At 36.5% G+C, this 24357-nt stretch overlaps 1 protein-coding gene across 8 annotated transcripts in view; it reads right to left on the bottom strand.

Annotated features, from left to right (window-relative positions):
• The window catches only part of PATJ (PATJ crumbs cell polarity complex component), a 356261-nt gene that overhangs the window by 224428 nt on the left and 107476 nt on the right, over positions 1-24357 (bottom strand). For all 8 annotated transcript variants that reach the window (XM_072820502.1, XM_072820508.1, XM_072820504.1 and 5 more), the window contains exons 19-22: positions 23578-23697; positions 21408-21803; positions 15202-15325; positions 9591-9765 (exon numbers count right to left, since the gene is read on the bottom strand). In XM_072820502.1, the coding sequence (XP_072676603.1) occupies positions 9591-9765; positions 15202-15325; positions 21408-21803; positions 23578-23697 (815 nt within the window). The remainder of the gene's footprint in view (positions 1-9590; positions 9766-15201; positions 15326-21407; positions 21804-23577; positions 23698-24357) is intronic.

Here is a 24357-nt window from a genome sequence, read left to right as displayed (position 1 = left end):
CGCATTATAATCAAAATGCCAAAAGTTAAAGACAAGGAAAGAATATTAAAAAGCAGCAACGGAAAGAAACCTTGTTACATGTAAGTTCCACCCTCCTCTCCATAAGACTATCATCAGATTTTTGAGCACAAATGTTATAGGCCACAAGGAAATAGCACAATATATTCAAAGTGCTGAAAGAAAAAAAAACTTCAAACTAAAAATACTCTATCTGGCAAAATTATCATTCAGAATTGAAGGATAGATAAAGAATTTTCCAGACAAGCAAAAGCTAAAAGCTAAACCACTAAAGTGGCCTTACAAGAAAAGTTAGAGGGACTTCTTTAAGCTGAAAAGAAAGGGGCTAATTAGTAATGAGAACACATGTGAGATATGAAATCTCACTAGAAAAGTAAATATATAGTAAGGATCAAGGATTATTTATAAAGCTAGTGTAATGGTTAAAAGATTTTAAAAATTGTAAAAATAACTATATTACGATAACTAATTACAATAATTAGTTAAGGGGTACACAAGATAAAAATATGTAAAATATGGCATCAAAAGTAAAACATCATGGGGGTATGTAAAAATGTTGAGCTTTAGAATGGGATAAAATATAAGCTATTATCAACTTAAAATAGACTTATAGATATAAGCTATTATATGTAAGTCTTGTGGTAACCAAAAAGCAACAGTAAACACACAAAAGATAAAAGAACATAAGCATACTACAAAGCAGTCGTCAAATCGCAAAGAAAGAAAGGCAGAGAAGAAAGGAACAGAGAAAAACTACAAAAACAGAAAACAATGAACAAAATGGCAATAAACACATACCTGTCAATAATTACTTTAAATGTAAGTGGACTAAAATCTATAATCAAAGACACAGAATAGCTGAATGAATTAAAAAACAAGACCCATCTACATGCTGCCTGCAAGAGATTCACTTCAGATATAAGGACACATAGATTGAAATTGAAGGATGGATAAAGATATTCCATGAAATGGAAACCAAAAGAAAACTGGAGTAGCTGTATTTGTATCAGACAAGACGACTTTATCAGAGACAAAGAAGGGTGTTATATCATGATAAAGGGATCAGTCCAATAAAAGGATATTTTATAAATATTTATGCCCCAACATAGGAGCACTTAAATATATTAAGTAAATATTAACAGACCTAAAGGCAGAAATAGCAAAATAATAATAGTAGGGGACTTTAATTCCCCCATTTACATCAGTGGAGAGATCTTCTAGAAAGAAAATCAATAAGGAAACATCAGCCTTAAACAACATGTTAGGCCAGATGGATTTAACAGACCTATTCAGAATATGCCATCCAAAAGTAACAGATACACATTCTTCAAATGCACGTGGAATGTTTTCTAAGACAGATCATATGTTAGGCCACAAAACAAGTCTTAATTTAAGATGACTAAAATTAAACAAAGCATCTTTTCTAACTTCAGTGGTATAAAACTAGAAAATAATTACAAAAACACTAGAAATTTCACAAATATGTGGAGATTAAACAGCATGCAACAATCAATGGTCAAATAAGCAATCAAATGAGAAATAAAATATCTTGAGATAAGCAAAACTGTAAATAAAACATACCAACCTTTATGTGATACAGCAAAAAGGAAGCGCATGGTAATAAATGCCTATCTCAAGAAACAAGAACCACCGAACTTTACACAGTAAGGACCTAGAAAAACAAATGAAGTCCAAAGCTTGTAGAAGGAAGGAAATAACAAAGATTAGAGCAGAAATAATGATATTGAGACTAAAATGACAGTAGAAAAGATCAATGAAACCAAAAGCTAGTTCTTTGAAAAGAAAAACAAAATTGACAAATGTTTAGCTAGACTTACCAAGAAAAAGAGAGGACTCAAGTAAATGAAATCAGAAATGAAAGAGATGTTACAACTGAAATCAGAGAAATAAAAAGAATCATAAAAGACAACTATGAACAATTTTATGCCAACAAATTGGACAACTTAGAAGAAATAGATAAATTCCTAGAAACATACAATCTTTCAAGACTGAATCAGGTAGAAATAGAAAATCTGAACAGACCATTAGCAAGAAGATTGAATCAGTCATCAAAAACCTCCCAATAAATAAAAATCCAGAACCAAATGGCCTCACTGGTGAATTCTACCAAACATTCAAAGACATTTAAATACCAATCCTTCTCAAAATCTTCCAAAAATACAAAGGGCTGAACTCTTCCAAACACATTTTACAAGGCCAGCATAACCTTGATACCAAAACGAGATGAAGACACAACAAAAAAAGAAAATTATAGGCCAACAACCCTGATGAACATAGTTGGAAAAATCCTCAACAAAATATTAGCAAACCAAATTCAACAATACATTGAAAGGATCATACATCATAATCCAGTGAGAATGATTCCAAGGATGCAAGTATGGTTGACCATTCACAAATCAGTGTGATACAAGACATTAACAAAATGAAGGATATGGGTAGCGTGGGTGGCTCAGCAGTTTAACGCTGCCTTCAGCCCAGGGTGTGATCCTGGAGATCCGGGATCAAGTCCTACACATCAGGTTCCCTGCATGCATGGGGCCTGCTTCTCCCTCTGCCTGTGTCTCTGCCTCTCTCTCTGTGTGTCTCTCATGAATAAATAAATAAAATCTTAAAAAAAAATGAAGGATAAAAATCATATGATCTCAATAGATGCAGAAAAAAAGCATTTAGCAAAATTCAACATCCATTCATAATAAAAAAACTCTGTTAAACAAAGCCGGCATGGAGAGAATGTACCTCAACATAATAAATGTGACATAATAAATATGCAAACCCACAGCTCATAACAGAGTCAACAGTGAAAAGGTGAAAGCTTTTCCTTTAAGATTAGGAACAAGACAAGGATGTCCACTCTTACCATTTTTATTCAACATAGTACTGAAAGTCCTAGCCAGAGCAATTAAACCAGAAAAAGAAACTAAAGGTATCCAAATTGGAAATGAAGAAGTAAAACTTACTATTTGCAGATGACATGATATTTATTATGTATAGAAAACTCTAAAGGCTCCTCAAAAAACTGTTAAATTCAGTAAAGTTGTAGTATACAAAATCAACATGCAAAAATCTATTGTTTCTCTATACTAATACAAAGTATCAAAAAGATAAATTTTCTTACAATCTCATTTACAATTCCACTGAAAAGAATACCTAAAAAAAGCTTAACCAAGAAGATGAAAGATTTGCATATTGAAAAATACAAGATATTAATGAAAGAAATTGAAAACAACACAAATAATTGGAAAGATATTCCATGTTCATGGATTAGAAAACTTATTATCATAAAAATGTCTGTACTATCCTAAGTAAATACAGATTCAATGCAACTGCTATCAAAATTCCAATGGTAGTTTTCACAGAAACAGAACAAACAATCCTAAAATTTGTATGGAACTACAAAGAACCAGAAGAACCAAAGCAATCTTGAAAAAGAACAAACCTGGAGGCAATATGCTTCCAGACTTCAAACTATATTATAAAGCTATAGTAACTAAAATAGTATGGTATTGGCATAAAAAGAGACATAGATCAATGTAATACAGAGCTCAGAAACAAACTCATACATAGATGATCAATTAATTTACAACAAAGGAGCCAAGAACATACAGTGGGGAAAGGATGGTCTCTTCAATAAATGGTATAAGGAAAACTGCACAGCCACATAGGAAGGAATGAAACTGGACAATTCTCTTACAGCGTATACAAAAATTAATTCAAAATGGACTAAAGACTTGTAAGAACCTGAAACCATAAAATTCCTAGAAGCAAACATAGGTGGTGAACTCCTTGGCATAGGTCTTGGCAATTATTTTTTTAATCCAACACCAAAAATGAAGGCAAAAAAAGCAAAAATAAATAAGTGGAATTACATCAAACTAAAAAGCTGCTTCTGTTCAGCAAAGGAACCCATACACAAAATGAAATGGAAATCTACTGAATGGGATCAAATAATTACAAATCATCTATCTGATAAAGGCTAAAATCAAAATATTTAAAGAATTTACACAACTCAATGCCAAAAACCAAACAACCCAATTAAAAAATGGGCAGATGGGCAGCCCTGGTGGCGCAGTGGTTTAGCGCCGCCTGCAGCCCGGGGTGTGATACTGGAGACTTGGGATCGAGTTCCACGTCGGGCTCCCTGCATGGAGCCTGCTTCTCCCTCTGCCTGTGTCTCTGCCTCTCTCTCTCTCTCTCTAAATAAATAAATAAATCTTTAAAAAAAAATGGGCAGATGATCTGAGTAGACATTTTTTTTTTTTAAAGAAGACATGCAGATGACCAACAGGTACATGAAAATATGCTTAACATCTTAAGTCATCAGAGAAATGCAAATCAAACCCTTAATGAGATATCACTTCACACCTGTTAGAATGGCTATTATCAAAAACAAAACAAGAAATAACAAGTATTTGGTTGGCAAAGACATGGAGAAAAAGGGAACTCCTGTATACTATTACTGGAAAGGTAAATTAAAAGAAATATGGATGTTCTTCAAAAATTTTTAAATACAACTACTGTATGATCCAGCAATATCACTTCTGGGTATCTGAAAAAAATAAAAACACTAAGATGAAAGATATATGCACCCCCATATTCACTGTAGCATTATTTATGACAGTAAGATACAGAAACAGCCCATTAATAGATGAATAAAGAAATCATGGTGCGCGCGTGTGTGTGTGTATGTAATGGAATATTATACAGCCATAAAAGAGTGAAATCTTGCCATTTGAGACAACATGGTTGGAACTTGAGTGTATTATGCGAAGTGAAATAAATCAGACAAAGAAAGACAAATACCACAGGATCTCTGGGTGGAATCTAAAACAAACAACAAAAAGATAAGCTCATAGATACAAAGAACACATTAGTGGTTACAAGAGTCAGGTGGTAAAGGTAGGAGAAATAGGTGAACTGTTTTTGTTTTCAGTTTAAAAAAGCTGAATAAATATTCTGAGCTATAGTCAGACATATTACCCATTGCACCACTGGTCCACTTTAAATTGAATATTAAAAACAAAAAACAAAAAAACAAGCTTCCAAAGGTACAGGGAAGTCGGTATCAGTGTGATGCAAAAGCACAGTGCAGATTAAATAACTTTGCTGGGTCCTACACAAAAATTAATGCAAAGTAGAAACTCTAAAATGCCATTCAGCATTTCATGATACCCTGATCTAAAAGACTGTCTTCCAAAAGAATTTATGCATTACTCAGGAAAGTTCCTGACTCCATGGGGTATATCTTGAAAGACTAAAGGGGGGAAATAGAGGAACTCTTCTAGAATCTCCTGAAATTTCAATAAACCCTGAATCTATGGCAGCAAGTCAATAAAACAACATCCAAATACAAGACTGATCTCTCAAGACTAAAGTTAAGTCAAAACTCTTGAATGGGGCAGCCTGGGTGGCCCAGCGGTTTAGCGCCACATGGGTCCAGGGTGGGATCCTGGAGACCTGGGATCGAGTCCTGTGTCGAGCCTGCTTCCCCCTCTGCTTCTGTCTCTGCCTCTCTCTCTCTCTCTATCTCTCATGAATAAATAAATAAAATCTTAAAAAAAAAAAACTCTTGAATGCCTGTGCCTGCATAAGAAATCAGTTTATCAAAGTTACTTTAAGAGAAAAAGTAGTGAATGGGGTAGGAATCAAGTGCATCTTCCTTCTCTGAAGCTGGAAGAATTGAGTAAGACAATAGATATTCCATTTTGTCTTCTGCATAAGAAAGGAGGGGTGGTCTTAGAAATTTGTTTAGATATTGTCCAATTCTGCAGTCATAGTTCTACACTTTTAAAGAAGCAGCCCCATTTCCAAATTCTTTGGCCAGATTCAATCATTAACACCAAGCCTAAGAGAAATTTAAAAAATAAAGATGTCTCATTTGGAAAGTAAGTTAATCATATTAAAAGTAATAAAATTCGGGTACCCGAGTGGTTCAGTGGTTGAGCGTCTGCCTTTGGCTCAGGTCGTGATCACCGGGTCTTGGGATCGAGTACCACATCAGGCTCCCTGTGAGGGGCTTGCTTCTGCCTCTGCCTATGTCTCTGCCTCACTCTCTCTGTCTCTCATAAATCAATCAATCAATCAATCAATCAATCAAATCTTTTTAAAAAGTCATAAAATTAGGGGCACGTGGCTGGTTCAGTAGGTGGAGCACATGATTCTTGATTTCAGGGGTGTAAGTTCAAGACCCATGCTGTGTGTGGAAATTACTTACAATTTTTTTTTTCAATTTTTAAAAAGTCATAAAATCGTATTCCTCAGCCTTCCAATACCTCCACCTCCAGGCATCTCTCCTAAAGAAACAAATCCATTGCCTGTTTAAGGCTAGGCATTTCTCCCGAGAGCTGGTGACATCACTCACACCAGGACACAGGATCTGTCAGCACCTCCCCTGTGGAAACTGGTCCAGGGATGCTGAATGAAAAAGCCACCAGATTCTTCCAAGTAGTTGAGCCTATCTGAGCCTCTCCTTTCCATTCAGAGAGGAGCTATGCTGAAGCAGAGACCAAGTTTTTGTAATATGAAATTTCTATCTAAAACTATAGGTCATGAGGCTGCTGAACAGAGAAGTGATATCATTCTAAGACACTTCATATATCAACACAAAATTCAACTGAAGTTTTAATAAAAACATGAAGGCCAATAAATCCACCTTATCTCTCATCCCTGTTATGTTTGGTCAACATCTCCAACTCCTTCCTTCCCTGCTGCTCTGTCTTTTCCTTGCTTCCGTTCCCACAACCACCTCCAAGATTCCCCAGCCAAACTACCCATCATACTCCATGCAATCTCCTTGAATTGTCAAGAAACTACTCCACACCCTGACCTCTTCACCGAATGTTCTCTCAACATCTTCTGTTCTTCCTACAGCTTCTGGTTCTCTGCCACAGATATCACACCAGTGAGTGATGCACACTGTCTTACTCTGGCAAGTTGGAAAAGGGGAGCCAAAATTTTTCTGAACTCCCTTCCTCCACTAGGCTGTTACTCTCCTACCCTTGTTTCAAAAATGAATCCCTACTCTGACACCTCTCCTTTTTTTTTTTTTAAGATTTTATTTATTTATTCATGAGAGACACAAAGAGAGGCAGAGAAACAGGCAAAGGGCTCCCTATGGGGAACCTGATGCGGGACTCGATCCCAGGCCTCTGGGATCACAACCCGAGCCAAAGGCAGATGCTCAGTCACTGAGCCATCCAGGGACCCCTGACACCTCTCCTTTTAATGCTCATGTTACCACCACCTCATCACTGTTTTAAAATAACCTCCACCTAAATGACAAAAAACATAAAAAATAAAAGCTCTCTTGTGTCCCACAGGACACAAATAGCACTCTACCTGTACTTTCCCTTTCATTCCTGGCACCTGTCTCTGTGAGTGAGGTAAACTTCTTCCCAAAGGAAAGAAATTTCAATAAACCTCTCTAAGGTGCGCAATGTCCTTCTCTCCTTCTACCCTCTCCAGCGACTGTATTTGATCACCACCTTTCTAGCATCTACATATTCCTTTGCTAGATCTTTCACAGAAAGACACACATGCATGCACACACACATAATATATATGTAGTTATATATGTATAACCTGTTCTCCTTTACCTCAATCTAGTAAAACCCTCTAGCTATGTAGGTAATATGCATTAAATCAGTCTCTCTTCATGACCAGGATTCTGAAAACACTGGTCTTACTGCGCCTAATTTCAGACCTATTCAATTCTCAACCCACTGCTAATTTTTACTTTACTAAAATTGTTCTGTGCTTACCAAGGGCATCTGTGTAGCCAAACCCCATGCAAAGTATTCTGTTTTATCTGCTCTGATCTCTCTGAAGCATATAATGATGGTCTGTGATGACCTCTGTTAAAATGTTCTCCTTTCTGGGAGTGCCTGGGTGGCTCAGTCAGTTGAGCGCCTGACTCTTGATTTCAGCTCAGGTCATGATCTTAGGGTCATACAGGGAGTGATCCGTATTCTGCAGGGAGTCTGCTTGAGGATTCTCTGCCTCCCTTTCCCTCTGCTCTTCCCCTTGCTTGCACACACACATTCTCTAAAATAAACCTTAAAAAACAAATATCTTCCTGGTTTCTATGCCTATCACTAAATTCATCAATTTCCTCCAACGTTTTGTTCATTCCACTTCACTATTTTCTTCCTCCATTTATACCTGTAAGATTGCTGCTTTGCAGGACTACAATTTTGGCCCTATACTCTTATTATTTGACCTTACTCTGGATGACTATTCAAGTCCAACAGTTTCACCTACATTTGATCTTGATCCCAATTATCCACATCAGGATAGACCTCAACATTAACCCCCAGTATCACACATATAATTGATTCCACTTCACTTTGCGGAACCCTCATGTCCCAAACCAAATTCATTTTCCCTTTGAACCTGTTCATGCTCCTATAAACATTTTTTAAACTGAAGTATAACATACGATGTTATATTAGTTTTAGGTGTATAAATATACTGTGAAAAGCTCACCATGATAAGTGTAGCTACCATCTGTCACCATAAAAATTATCATATTATTAACTATATTCCTTATGCTGTACTTATCCCCATGACTTATTTATTTTATAACTGGAAGTCTGTACCTCTTAATCCTCTTCACCTATTTCACCCATCCCTCTTCCCTCTCCTCTCTAGCAACTACTACTTTGTTCTTTTTACAAGACAGTTTCTTTGTTCATTTATTTGTTTTGTTTTGTAGATGCCACAAGTGAAATCATATGGTATTTGTGTTTCACTGTCTGACCTATCTCATTTAGCATAATATCCTCTATGTCTATCCATGCTGTTGAAAATGGCAATACTGCATTCTTTTAATGGCTGAGTAATATTCCATTGTATACAGACCATTTCTTTTTTTTTTCTTAAGATTTTATTTATTTATTTATTTGAGAGAGAGTGAGAGAGCAAATGAGCACAGAGAGAGAGAAGCAGATTCCCCATTGAGCAGAGAGCCTGATGTGGGGCTCAATCCCAGGACCCCAAGGATCATGACCTGAACTGAACACAGATGCTTAACCAACTAAGCCACCCACCAGGCACCCCAATACCATGACTTCTTTATCCATCCATCTATCCATCAATGGACACTTAGGTTGCTTCCTTTGCTCCTATATATATAAAAGAATTTAAGATGCCACAATCCATTTATTGTCCCACACCAGAAACACAAGTTATCCTTAACTATGTCATCTCACCATAACACGTAATCAGTCACCAGTTCCATCAAATTCTCTAACTCTAAATCCATTCTGTCCTTAATTTGTCCATATGTCTCGCTTACATTGTTAAAATAAACTCTTAATTAACCTTTTATTTTCTAACATATATTCTATGTAGTACATTTTCTACACAACTGCAGGAATACAAAATTATATATATGGCTCAATTTTAAGTATGTGAAATTCTCATACTAATTGTCTAATATTCAATTTTATTCATATTTTCTCCATTTTCCAATGTTCCACCATAATCATGCTTTTTAAAAAAATAAGATCAAAAACTACTTTATAATGTGAAAACAAAGATAAATGGTATCATACCATGCACCAGCAGTATATCTAGAAGATGATGCTCCTGTGTATGCTGAGGCCTTGGAAACAACTCGGGTCCTGGGGAGCTGGTATAAGGGTAAATCTTCTTGCTCCCTTCTTTGAGCCACAGCAGGGAGTTCAACAAGCATACCAGGACCTTGGACATCATTTGGAATCATCATGCCTAAAGAGCAAACCCAGATGATAGTGAATACAAGATGCTTCTTTCATTCATCCTTCATTTGTTCAATAGTTATGGGCATCCACCAGGCACAAGCCCTTCCAGGTAGGAATCTTATTTATACTAACCTGAATAAGTAAAATGTTTAATATGTCAGATGGTGACAAGTAGTATGGTGAAAAATGAAGCAAGGAAGGGGGATAGGGATTGCTCAGTGCAAGAGAGTTACAATTTTACATATGGCCTCATGGAAAAGATGACATTTTAGCAACATAAATATTTTATCAAAAAAAACCCCTTAATAATTGTGTTCTTAATCTCACTATACATTTTCCCTTCTCAACCTAAGTTGTCCCAAATGTAGGTAGTCCTACACTTCAGTTATTTAAAAAAAAAATTCCACAGAATAAAAATAACCAAATAAAAACACATTTAAAAATTTTTTTAATTTAATTTCTGTATAGTTAACATACAGTGTTACATTAGACTCAGGCATACAATATAGTGATTAGACAACTCCATACATCACCCAGGGCTTATCATGTTAAGAAAACACATTTTTAAGGGAGCTTTGTATAAAAAAAAAAAAAATTTTAAAAAAAGGGAGCTGTGTTTACAAATGTCAGAAGTCATTTACATTTGTTACCTCATTTAATTCTCATATCAAACTATGAGTTAGAAAAGATACCAGCAACTTTTCTATAGATAGAGAAACTCAGGCTAAGTAATTTTGCCAACTGGAATGTGCAAATTTACCTGACTTGCCATCAGTGTCATTTCCCCATTTACTGAAAAAAGGACTAGGGCAGAGTTAGTTGTGCATCGAGTCCTATAGCACATAGAGACCTGCACCCATATTGGCATGGGTCCATTCATCACCCTTAGGATACACCCCAGTAATCTACTGTAATCTAATCTATTCTCAGCCAACCTTTATTTTTTTAAAAAGATTTTATTTATTTATTCATGAGAATACAGAGAGGAGAGTGAGAGAGAGGCAGAGACACAGGCAGAGGGAGAAGCAGGCTCCATGCAGGTAGCCGACGCGGGACTCGATCCCCGGTCTCCAGAATCATGCCCCAGGCCGAAGGTGGCGCTAAACCGCTGAGCAACAGGGGCTGCCCCAGCCAACCTTTCTTTAGCATATTATTCAAATATGATGAATTGCCCTTACATGCCTTCCTTAAATCCATACATTCATAGTATTTCTTGGAGCTCTGGTTTCTCAGAAAATCAGAAATGATTTTTAAGAGCTAAAGATATTGTCCTAGAATTTTTCCTATAAGCATCACCCAAACTCTTTCCATTTCTTCATAATGAACAAATATCCTAGTAAATTCACTACTACTCCTTTTAACTTGCCTAGAAACCTGGGAATCAGAATCTAATCAGTTGGTAATGCAACAGACTCTGAAGAGCAGGTGAAAGTAACTGTAAGGCTTAGGTGGTGTTACAGGAAGTCTCAGAGCCTGTCCCTCATCCCCGTGTACCCTTGACTCCTGTCCACTGGGGCCTATACTCCTGCAAAGCACTCTATTCCATATCCTCGCCTCAAAGTTGTAGCTTTGCCTAGGTCTGCCTCCTTCCTACTGAGGATATACCAGGGGTGGGACTCGATTCTGGTCAGAATGGCTAAACACCCGTGTCAGGAAGAGGGAACCGGCTCTATTTGCGGAGCAGTTTCCCAGCTACAGATGCTGGTAAAAGCAGACCTCTAAATTACGGCATTGGGTTTCACAGGCTGCCGTGGTCTGTTTCAAACTTTTCATTGTTCCACAACGAGGCTGCCCGTGCCCTCCGCTCCATTCCTCCTCCAAGGACCCCTGGGGCTGGTGCTCAGGTACACATTTCTGTCACAGTGCTTAACACATGCCTTACAGAGCTGTTCACCAAGTGCACTGCAATACCCAGAAGCCATAAAACAAATAGAGTCCTTGAGGGCCTACACAGGTGTTAGGTAAGGGCCGTAACAGAAGCACAAAGGTTAGAAAAACAAAGTTAAAAAAAAAAAAAAAGGTCGTGGACAAATGGAGGTTAATGTTTACAGCAGAGGAATGGAGGAAATTTTCAAAAGGTTTATACTTGGTGAGGTGCAAGCACATTATGGTCAACAGAATAAAGGCAAGAAGAATGCAAGTAGAGAGGAGGGTGGGCTGTTATATAACTTGGCCATAGGGCGGGGGGTGGGGGTAGGGGGGGTGAGTGTAGGGAGCGGGGAAGCCTTGGGATTGCAATGCTGTTGAATAACCACACATAAGTAGCATTTCCCTTTCTCATTCAACAAATATTTCTTGAGCACCTACCATGGTAACACAATCAGATACAAGCCTCACCCTCTAGAAGCCTAGTTTATAGTAAGAGCTAGGCATACAAATGAGTATGTGTGCCTGACTTTTGGGTGCGACAACAGATTGATCCAAGCTTCCCTGAGGCACCATCTAGGCAGGGGCAGTCAAAGATTAGGAAATAGAACTACTTTCTGTCTGAAACTTTCTGAAAACTTGTACACTAAATGAATTTTTTTTTTCACTAAATGAATTATTGATTGGAATTTATCTTGTATGCTTTTCCTTATTAATTATCCTAATTTATGGGCTGGTTTCATAGCTCATGAAGAATAGAGGCTCAAAGAGGATACATAATGTTGAATTGAGTGAGTATAGGGTTAAGAATAGCACTTTACACATAAGGTTCTTAAAAATAATTTTTAAACTAATTGTTTGGAAAAAGAAATTTCATTGTTCAGAGATAAATCTAAAATTGTCTGTTACTAATAAAGTGATCAAAGAGTCACAGATTTAAAAGAGGGCTCAGAGTACACTTAGCTCAAACCTTTCATTTTATAATTCAGGAAACAGAGAGGTTTGGAGAAGCCTGAGGGATTGCCTGGTGTACCTGCTTAGTACAGAGACCTGGGACTGAAACCATCAGCTGTTTGCTGGACAAGATCTCAAGAGCAAAATCAAATTTTGAGTAGAATTAATTCAATATATATGCTGCTGAAATCTGTATCGACTCTGTATTAATAATTTCTTAGCCTACCCACAGTTAGCATTAACCCAAATAGTCATCCCTGCCGCACAGCATTCTAGAGGCTTTCAAACAATTTTCCTAAAAGCATGTGGCTATGAATGCTTTTCTAGTGAGGGCAGACCTAAGATATATAAGTCTAACTGTATTCCTGAAACTAGAATCTCTAAAAATTGAATTCCCAGGGCTTTGCAAAGTATTAGATTAAGGCAGTGTAGTGGGCACATTGGGGACCTCTCTAAAGATAGACCCAAGCCACAAAACCTATGAATGTAACCTTATTTGGGAAAAAAAAAAAAAAATCTTTGCAGATATAAGTAAGTATCGTGAGATGAGACCATCCTGGATTACCCAAGTGGGCCCTAAATCCAATGACAGATGTCCTTATAAGAGACAATGAAGAAAAGACACAGGGAAAAGAAAAGAGAGGGCTGCCATAGGAAGACAGAGGCACATATGACAGTGATGCAGCCATGAGCTGCCAGAAGCCAGAGGAGGAAAAACAAAACAAAACAAAACAAAACAGATTTTCCCCTAACAGCTTCAGAGGGAGCACAGCACCTTGATTTAGGACTTCGGGTCTTGAGAACCGTGAGAGAAATAGTTTCTGTTGTTTTAACCCACCAAGTTCGTGACAACTTGTTACAGCCGCCCTAAGAAACTTATATAGGCAGCAGAAGTCAGAGGAAATAACTTGGAATCACTTAGATAATACAGAGTAGAGCTCAAGAGGGACTACCTTCTCTGTCTTCTTCCCAACTCCACAGCTCCTCCCCACAAACACCCACCCCGTCCAACCAGTCTGTCCTTTCAATCCTGACAGTATAGAGCAGGAAGCAATTCTCTGCAATTTTGCTCCCTGGGTACATCTGGCAATGTCCGGAGACATTTGATTTTGATCATGACTGGGAATGTGAGTACCACTGGCATCAGGGTTAGAAAGCAGGGAAGCTGCTAAACATTCTACGATATACAGGTCAGGTCTCCAAAGCGAAGAATTACTTGGTCCAAAATAGTAATGGCATTGCTATAAAGTATCAACGGCAATCAAACAGATATGGCTATTAATTCAATTATTATTTCATTTGTGCCATAAATCTTCTCCAAGTACTTAGTTAGAGGACTATAGAGATGTACTAAATTTTTCAAAACTAGTATAATGGGACACTTAGTAAGGGGGAAAAGTCCCATTTTTATCCTAGTCACAACTGGTTATGTATCATGAAACACAGGATAAACTCATCTAATCTTAGATATTCAAAATAAACTATCCATGCTGTGTTTTGACTCACAAGGATTTGACAATTGTTATCATCTCATAGATGATTTCAATCTTTTATGTTTGTTCTTCTGAGAGAGTAAGCAAGAGGGGATGGGAGGGGGGCAGAAGGTGAGTGAGAGATTGAGAATCTTAAGCAGGCTACACACTCAGCGCAGAGCCCGATGCCAGGCTTGATCTCATGATCCTGACCATCATGGCCTGAGCCAAAATCAGGAGTCAGATGCTTAACCAACTGAGCCCCTCAGGTGCTCCCAAATGACTTCGATCTTTAGCAAGTATTCCATTCTTAAGATATTATTCAACAGAATGAATTCATAGAAACTATTACATAACCTTCCACAGTACACTGACTCCTACAGAGTCATGAGAAGGGCCCAAAGAGAAAGACTGGGGCATACAACATGAGAAGTGCCCAAAGAGAAAGATTTTTCCTATAAGCAGAGTCATAACACGTGAAGGACAGCATAAATCCTGAACAATGGCTCTATAAATCCCAGTGCTATGAAAGAACTTAACTGTCTCACCTAGGGATCTTAATAATCTAACAACCTTCAATATTTCAGTATTGGATAAAGAAAAATTATTTTTCAAAGTCAAGTTTTCAAAATTATATAAGAATCAATATTGGGGGTAGGCAAGGAGAGGCATTATACTTTTAGGATTCTTTAATGGAAACTAAGTTATTAATGTACCAAAATTGACCATAATATATGGCTATAAAAATGTTCATAAATGTTTAAAATATGCCTCTCTTTATTAATATTTAACAACCCCATTCAATGAGCTAACAGTATCACTTAATGGCATCAGAGATTTTAATATATATTAGCAGAGACTTATTTCAGTTTTAACATATAAGGTACTAGTTTTAGTTTTAATCCATACTGCTCATAAAAAGCAAAATCAAGCACTGAAAATACAGCCCTCTCAGGAAATAGAATCTGAAAGTTCTTTATTGACATATAAGCCACATTTATTCTAGATTTACTGAAGCAGATTAATAAACAGATTTAAATTTGCATCATAATGAATAAAAATATGACAGTAAGAGTTATAGTATATAAAAATAAAACTGAAAGATTGCAAAATAATGTAATTTGTGCTTATGAGAAACAAAAACCACAAACCTAAATCCAGACTGCTTTTTGTTAATGAATTAAGATTTTCCAGATCATCAAATCTGCCTTGTTGACTGTTTCCTTCAGATGAGGATATGGAGGGTAGGGAATCGATGCCAAAATTTTCTTTTATCTTGAGAGGAAGAAAGACAGAAATGCATTAGTACTTTGTGATAAAGTGAGGAACATTGTAATGTTGTTCAAACCAGATAACAATGACAGCAGAAAACTGCCCTGAAATCAGGCCTTCTCAGTAACGGTTTATACTGTTATAACAAATAACAAATGCTGGTAACTTAATATCTGCAAGGCTACAAGCTAATAAAATCTGGTTTGGTTTTGTTTGCAAACACTGAATTTTTTAACAAAAAATTTGTTTGATAAACATTAATAAGTAGATTTAAGTAAATGATCACAAAGGTATAATAATAAAGATCTATCCAATCAAGCAAAGTCAATGGCTGATACATAATAACTCATGGATCACATTGGATCACAATCTCAGTAGCTTCACTGACAATCTCAAAACACCTGGTGGATTTTCACAGCTATAAGTTCTTGCTTCACCCTCCCTACCACTTTTATCTACCTGGTGAACACCAGTTACCCACACTTAAAACCTACAGCTAAGCACAATCAACGATTTTTGCATTTTCTGCTTGCCTTCCTTTGATAACTGTCTTTATGGTTTCTGAAAGTTATAATCTCCAGACATACAATCTTCACTAAAATATTTTATTATGATATTTTACAAACTTTTATAAGCATAAAATTAAATGGCAACATCAGGGCCACTAGAGGGATATATTTCAATTCATTTAAGATGAATAATACTGTTATTCTCTACTGTTGGAAATTTAGATCATTCAAAACAAAGAAGGTGATGACATCTTTTACATGGTCCATTGTTTTCATTAACATTATATTGGTCAGACTTCAATGGTAAGAGAAGGATGTCTCATAAGCTGATGTGCCAAATACTGCTAGCTTTTTCTATAGATTATGAATATAGCTAAGTATAGAACTCTATCAGATATCTAATGGTGCCTACAGAACACAGAATTCAACTCAAATATTAAATTGGGGTGAGAAAGGAGATACAACTACCTAGCTGCCTAGAATAAAATAATTTCTTAGAGAAGGGAGTGAAGGAAGAGTACTTAGTACTTAGTACTTGCCAGAAGAAATTTTAAACAATTTTGGACTTAAAAAAATGTTAATGGCAATTATGTAACTGAGGAAAAGAGAATTGGTATCTGAATCTGAATTTCAATACAAAGGATTAGCTCTTTAGGAAAATGAGTTTTTCTAAATAGAGAAGAAAATAAGTGTTTTATTTAATTAGTGTTAAATAAATAATCCTCAGGTAAGACTCAGATCTTTTGAAAAGAGGCAAAAAAAACTTGTACACTTCTCCAGAGAATATATGAAGATGTTTGATGAGCACATGAAAAGTAACTCAACCTTTCCTAATAGTAATAATTCAGAAAATGCAAATTAAGACTGCAATAAGATACTATTTTGCACTTATTTAAAAAACAAAATACGAAACAAGTATTGCCAGGCATGTGGAAAAATTGGAAAATTGGTGCATTACTGGTGGGAATACAAAATGATGCAGCTACTGTGGAAAATAGGATGGGGGTTCCCCAAAATATTAAAACAATGATTTGAACAGATACTTTATATCAGTGTTTACAACAGCATTATTCACAGTAGCCAAAGGTAGAAACAATCCAGGTGTTCATCAGCTGATGAATGGGTAAACAAACTGTGGTATATAATAGAATATTATTCAGCCTTATAAAGGGACAAAATTAGGCACCTGGGAGGCTCAGTGGTTGAGCGTCTGCCTTTGGCTCAGGTCATGATCCCAGGGTTCTGGAATCAAGTCCCACATCAGGCTTCCCACAGGGAGCCTGCCTCTCCCTCTGCCTATGTCTCTGCCTCTTTCTGTGTGTCTCTCATGAATAAATAAATAAAATCTTTTAAAAAATAAAAATAAAAATAAGATAAAGGGGAAAATCCCAACACAGGCTACAATGTGGATGAACCTTGAAGGCATCATGCTAAATGAAATAAGCCTCATACAAAAGGACAAATAATGTATGATTCCACTTACATGAGGTGCCTAAAGTAGTCAAATTCTTAGAGAAAGAAAGTGGAACTGTGGTTGTTTGCCAGGGGATGAGAGAAGGGGGAGAATGGATAGTTACTGTTTAATGGGTATAGACTTTCAATCTGGAAAGATGAAAAAGTTTTGGAGATGGATGATAATAATGGTTGTATAATAATGCAAGTGATTTAATGCTACTGGAACCGTAAACCAAGAAATCGTTAAAATGGTAAATTTAATGTACAGTAGCCCCTCCTTATCTGTGAGGGATACATCCCAAGACTCCCAGTAGATGCCTGAAACCAAGGATAGTCTCAAACCCTGTATGTACTATTTTTTCCTATACATACCTATGATAAAGTTATAAATTAAGCACAGTAAAAGATTACAATGATAACTAATAATAAAATAGAACAATAATAACATATTATAATAAGAGTTAGGTAAATGTGATCTCTTTCTCTCTTGAAATATCTCATTGTACTGTACTCACCCTTCTTTTTATGATGATGATGTGAGATGATAAAATGCCTAAGTGATAAGACATAGTGATGTGAATGATGCAGGCATGTGTTAGCTTCTGGCAATATGTCAGGAGGAGGATCATTTGCTTCCAGACCTCAGTTGACTACAGATAATTGAAACTGGTAAAGTCAAACCATAGATGGGCCATGGGGGGTGGGGGGTGGGAGGGGCTACTGCAATGTGTATTTTACTACAACTAAAATAAAGAACCAGATCTATAAATCTTGATAGTTTTGTCCTTCAATTAAAATAGAGTAAGAGAGTAGCAGACAATGGTAAAGTAGTCAGGAACTATTTGCGCTCCACAAATACAGCTATATCTGTAGTCCAAAATGGATATTATAATGAAGACAGAAGTGATAATGTTACTCTACCCTCTGGAGGGCACTCTCTAAAGGAGTATTGAGAATTACATATTTGTATGGTATTCAAATGTTTTAAAAATCTACCCAAGGCTTGTAATATTAGATAACAAATTTTCATCACATGAGTTCATTTCTGAGGAAGCAAAAAAAAGATTCAAGCCCATCCTGATCTTACGTGTGTAACTGTTACAGAGAATCAGACCATTCTATCAAAAATATGCCACTTTGGAATAAGGATTATCCTGAGAGGGAGACAAATGAGAAATAGTATGTACAGAAAAGCTATCTTCCCCTGACTGTTAATCACCAGAAATGACTCTAAGTTTTCTTCAGCTCAGAGACGGCAGCAAGAGGAACATACATAACAAATCTTATTAAAACAACCATTATCTTCCATCAATTTTCCCCTTATATTTACCTTCCTACAGCTCTGATCCTAAAGTCTAAGCCCCTTTTTCCTTGTCTGGTCACTTCTCTATAAGTTTACTCTTCTTTGTTAAGATGCTATGTGAGCCCAAGTTCTAACTACCCCTTTGAGTCAGTCATCAATGAGTTTCTCTTGCAAAAGTGCATGCCACACTTGTTAATAAATTGTTTTTCTTTTGTTAATCTTTCATCAGCTGAATTTCCAAGGCCCCAGCCAGAGAACCAATGGGGGTAAAAGAAAAAATTTTCCTCCTTTATACTGTGTGGAGTTCAGGAAGAAAGGAAAATAATTAATGCCCCAAACAAGAACTTATAATTATTTAAATAGAATAAAATATTCTGCAGACAAGACACATGAAAGCTAAAACTATTTTAAGACAGAGTGTGTAAGTGCCTGGGTAGCTCAGTCAGTTAAGTGTCTGCCTTAGGCTTAGGACATGATCCCAGGGTCCTGGGATTGAGTCCCTTGTTGGGCCCCTGCTCAGGGGGGGGAGACTGCTTCTCCTTCAGCCTGCCACTCCCCTTGCTTGTGCACACTCTTGCTGTCAAATAAATAAAATCTTTAAAAAAAAAAAAAAGGAGAGAGAGTGTGTGTGCAATTGGGGGGTGGGGCGCAGAGGGAGAGAGAAAGCATCCCAACTAGGCTCCACACCCAGCACAGAGTCTGACATGGAGCCCCATGTGAGGCTCGATCTCACAATCCTGAGATCATGACCTGAGCTAAAACCAAGAGCTGGACGTTTAACTGACTAAACCACCCAAGTGCCCATGGGACTGAAACAATTTTAATCAGTGCCCTTTTAGGGAGCTTACAAAGGTAACTGCACAGAATTAGTAATGGAAAATATGAAGGAAGCAAGGAAATTTAACAGACTTAGTAATTAGGATGCATGTCTTTCAAATTGTGAGCACTGAATGTTGTTATAAACAAGCTTTTTAAATAGCACTCTAACAAACAACAGAGTAAGTAGTTCTATTGTGAAGATTATCACTATGTGCTTACAAAGGGAATTCTTGTAAAGTCTATTGTTATGCAAATGAGTACTCAAGATCAGGATAAAATTCTGATATTATGGATTCAAAAATTACTGTATCTCAAACAATTTTGATGAAAATTAAGATGGTATATTCGGAAAGCTTTGTTAAATGACCAAAAGGTGATTCTAGTGATAATGTATTTATGGACACAGATATGTGTTGAAAGAATCTGAATAAATTTAAGTCATTAAATGTGGGAATAGGCAAAAAAATTTAACATTTGACAGTTTTAAAAATATGAATGTGTAAATTTATAAAGTAAATACTGTGAACATACCTTTAATGACTTCATCTGGAACCCTAAAAGTTTATGTATTAAAATGGGCCTCTATTTCAGGTTGCTTTATATTTGGAAAAATAGAAAATTTTCTTTTTATATAAGAAAGCTATAACAAGTGAGTATTTATGAATATTCACTAATCTGTAGTTAGAATTTGCTCCAATAACTAATATTCTGTTTGGGTTCACGTGCTTACAGATACAGGAATGGGACTGGGCAAGGAAAGAAAGCATCAATGGCAACATATCAGGTGATTCTTTGTTACCTCTTCCCACACCCAGGCATTATTCACATAATCCCAGAACATCTGTTCTCTGGTAGACTGCCCAGAGTCTGCTAATCCTCTTGTGTTCCATAAATACAGCTAGTACAGCCTCTTGCACAGCAGAATGACCCACAGCATTTGCAAAAGGGGAAAAAGGTCTGACAGAGGAGAGCAAAGAAACCAGCCCTGCGGGCCCGGGAGAGAGTAAAGAAAAGCACTCTCCTCAGAGCACTGCAGGAAAGTTGCTCACTTCTGTGAGGGGAGTATTGTGCTGGACCTAAACATACCGTTAAGTGGCCTTTTAAAAATATCCCTCGAGGTGCTTCAGTGACTCAATCTTTAAACGTGTCCGACTCTTGATTTCTGTTCAGGTCAGGATCTCAGGATCGTGAGATGGAGCCCCATGTGGTGCTCAGCACTGCTTAAGATTCTCTCTCTCCTTCTCCCTCTGCCCCATCCTCCCCTCTCTCCCTCTCTTAAAAAAGAAACATCCCTAACATACTAAATTTCTTTTCATTCACTAGAAGTTAATCTGGGACATGAAATGAACAAACAAAACTAAAACACTAAAAAATGTCCCTGATGAAGGATTCCAATCAGTAGCTAGTTAACTGTAATTTTATACAGTTTATTGGTGATCTAAGAGAAGGGCAAACCTACTGAAATATAATGCTTTCCTGCCAAGTTGAAAATAGGCAGTATCACAAACATAAAGATAATTTTTAAGAATTCAGGGTCCTTTGATTTAGTATCATATATAACACAGAGAATAGTAGGGATAAGCAAGACATAAACAACGTATCTTGAGTCAATTTTGCCTTGATTTTCCCTGATAAATACAAATACACAATGTGAGAAATATAGAGGTGTGTGTCTCTGAGGGAATAAAAAAATCACAAATGGCAAAAGAACTTTTCTTTGAAATGGACAATCTGGAGAAACAGATCACTAAAAAACAAGGCTAGAAACCACTACAAAAGGCAACTGCAGCTTACTGACTCTAAAAGTTGTATAAGAAAAGATTAATTTATACTTACAGCATTACACCGTATGGTACAACTCAGAAAAATGATTAATTACAAAAATTACATTTTCCATTACATTTTGGTTTTTTGAAAGTTACAGGACTTAGGAAGAGGGAAGAGGGAGGAAGGGGAAAAGAAGGGGTAGGGATATGGACGATCTGTTCTGATCCCTTACCATGTTTTCAGTGCTATAGCCATATTGCTGTGTCTCCTGGGAATACATATTCATCATGGATCTTGCTTCTTGAAGCTCAGGTGGTTCACTGTCATGTAACCACTGTGTGCCAAAGTGAAGTTCCTTTACAGAGGAAACAGGAGCAGCCTCTTGAAGGTGTGACGAGGGATACAAGTCCATCGACTGAAAGTGATCTTGATATAGGTCACATTCTTCATCAACAAGCATCTCTCTCTCTTCCCCCATCTCCTGCAATCTAGGAGGTAGAAATTCTTGCATCTCCCAGGCCTCCTTGCTGTTGTCTATCTCTTTTTGTTGGGACTGGAAAGCCTTTCCCAGATCCAGGAATGGCTCATCTACAAGTTCCTCTTTATAATAGGGTTCATCTCTAAATCCCTGTAAATAAAAGTTGCAAAAACAATTTTAACTCCACCTGCCTTAGAGTAGCACTCTACACATTAACTGGAAAAGTTAACCCCTGACATAACCGCAATGACTACATTCTATGCCTAGGCACAGTTAACTCCAACAGCTCTCCATTACAAAGGAGGAGAAATAAAAGCTCACTCTCCCTCAACCCTCAAAGCAAAGAAAGGGACAAACAGTAAGTAGCAGAAATCTGCCCTTGGCAAGGTGAATAATTATTCCAAAAGGTGTGTTATACATTAACCACCTGAAAATTCTCAATCAAAAATAGGAATTTTGTCAAACTGCTACACTGAACATCGAACTCATGCATCTCATACAGAAGTAGTACATAAATATAGACACACATCATACTATTTTCTAAGAAAACAAAGATGTAAATAGTATGGATTTTCAAGCTTATGTAACTCAAAAGAAATTATGACTATTGAAATGATCAAAATGCATTCTCTATAAAGGATATGGGATGTCTCAACTACTTTGAGTATGACTATCTTATAATATGCCTGTAACAGAAATGTATTCTTTCCATCTGTACTGAAATTACATAGTAAAAAGGAATGAATATAGTATGCTTTTTAATTAATTTATATTTCACTAATTAGAAGTACATACAACTGAAAATAGTCATACATGTGCAGAAATTTTGCCGAGTGCTTAGGTAACACCTGAGGATTATATGGATTTCCTGAGCCTCTAACCTAACCCTGGAGATCCTCAGAATGCTGAGCACAACAAGGCCCAATGCCACTGAGAGATCAGTGACATTTCTTATTTGAAGACCTACTCATTAAATATTACCAAATGTGGGACACCTGGGTGGCTCAGTGGTTAAGCGTCTGTCTGCCTTTCGCTCAGGTCATGATCCCAAGGTACTGGGATCAAGTCCCACATCAGGCTCCTCGCAGGCAGCCTGCTTCTCCCTCTGCCTGTGTCTCTGTGCCTCTCTCTCTCTCTCTGTCTCATGAATAAGTAAATAAAATCTTAATAAATTAATAAATATTACCACATGTAAATTCATGAAATGAATCTATTACTTTTCCATCTTTAAATTATTATAGTGCATCAAATACTGCAAGCTAGTTCATTTTTTTAAAAGGTGTGTTTACGGAGTATATTTGAAGATGTCATACACTTATGAAATTTTAACAAAAACTGTCTACACCAAAAAAAACTCCCCACAATGTATAGTATAGAAAGAAGTATCAGTATCAGTGTTGTCAATAAATTATGCAAAGAATATCACCAGATAGTTATTATCAAGTAAAGTAGTACCATACTCTATTTTCAAGGAGCAAAAAAAGCACAATTCATTTTAATAAAAAAAGAAAAGCTTCAAAATATACTTTCTAAAATTAAAGCATAAAGAAGAGTTTTGACTAAATAACTCTTTTCTTTAGAACATATTCAGCAAGAAGTCCTTTAGTATAGCTCTGTTTTCTACAGGATTTTAAATGCATGTCTATTTTTGAACATTGTGTTCTACCCTCAAAATTTTAAGAGTGTATTAGTGGTATAAAATAAGGTTTGTTTGTGCTTTGAAAATGCCTTATATCTGGCCTATGTTATTTATGAAGCCAATGTGACACAATGGGGAAAAAAGTTCATTAAAAAAAAATAATAAAAGAGGAGTATAATTTAATTTGTGTCTCTTTAGCCAAGATTGGGAACAAGCTTTTGTCTTCTTTATAGAAACACTAGCTCATGGCAAACCATTCAAATAGGAAATCAGTTTACTACATACCTTGGGTGCTTCAAGTATTAAAGATGAATTTATATCATGAATTGTTTCTGAAAGTTCAGTCTCGTCTTCATTATTGTTTGAATGTAAAATATAATGACTTTCCTCCTCTTTATCATTATCCTGAAAACAGAAACAATTTTTATTGTTTAGCAAAATTGAAGACGTTTTTTGTCAACCATGAGGCTATTTTTATTAAAATAACTGACATATAACATTATACGTATTAGTTATGTGTACAAAATAATTAGATGTTATGTATATATTACAAAATTATCACATAAGGGGCACCTTGGTTGCTCAGTCGGTTAAACATCTGCCTTCAACTCAGGTCATGATCTCAGAGTCTTGGAATTGAGCCCCATGTCAGGCTCCCTGCTTAGTGGGGAGTCTGCTTCTCCATCTCCCTCTGCCCCTCCCCTGGTTCCTGCTCTCTCTCAAAAAAATAAAATATTTAAAAAAACTTATCACAATAAATTTAGTTATATCTGCATCTTTCAAGTATATAATATGGTATTGTTAGAGACACCGTGGTGTACATTGCATCCCCAGGACTTATTTATCTCAAGACTGGAAGTTTGTACCTTCTGACCACCTTCATCCATCTTGCCTACCACTCCCTGCCTACAGCAACCACAGGAAGTACTTTTATAATCAAGAAAATACTTTAGTTTTGAATTCTCTTCAAATTAATTCTCATCTTTCCATTAAGTGCAAGAAATAATAAAATTTATGCAAATTATTTTATTAGAACAAACTCTTCTTTAAAAAATTAAAAAGAAA

Source organism: Canis lupus, chromosome 3 (genome assembly GCF_048164855.1).
Source record: "Canis lupus baileyi chromosome 3, mCanLup2.hap1, whole genome shotgun sequence".
NCBI classification, from domain to species: Eukaryota; Metazoa; Chordata; class Mammalia; order Carnivora; family Canidae; genus Canis; species Canis lupus.
Note: the sequence above shows the minus strand (reverse complement) of the source record. Positions and strands in the feature narration are given on the sequence as shown.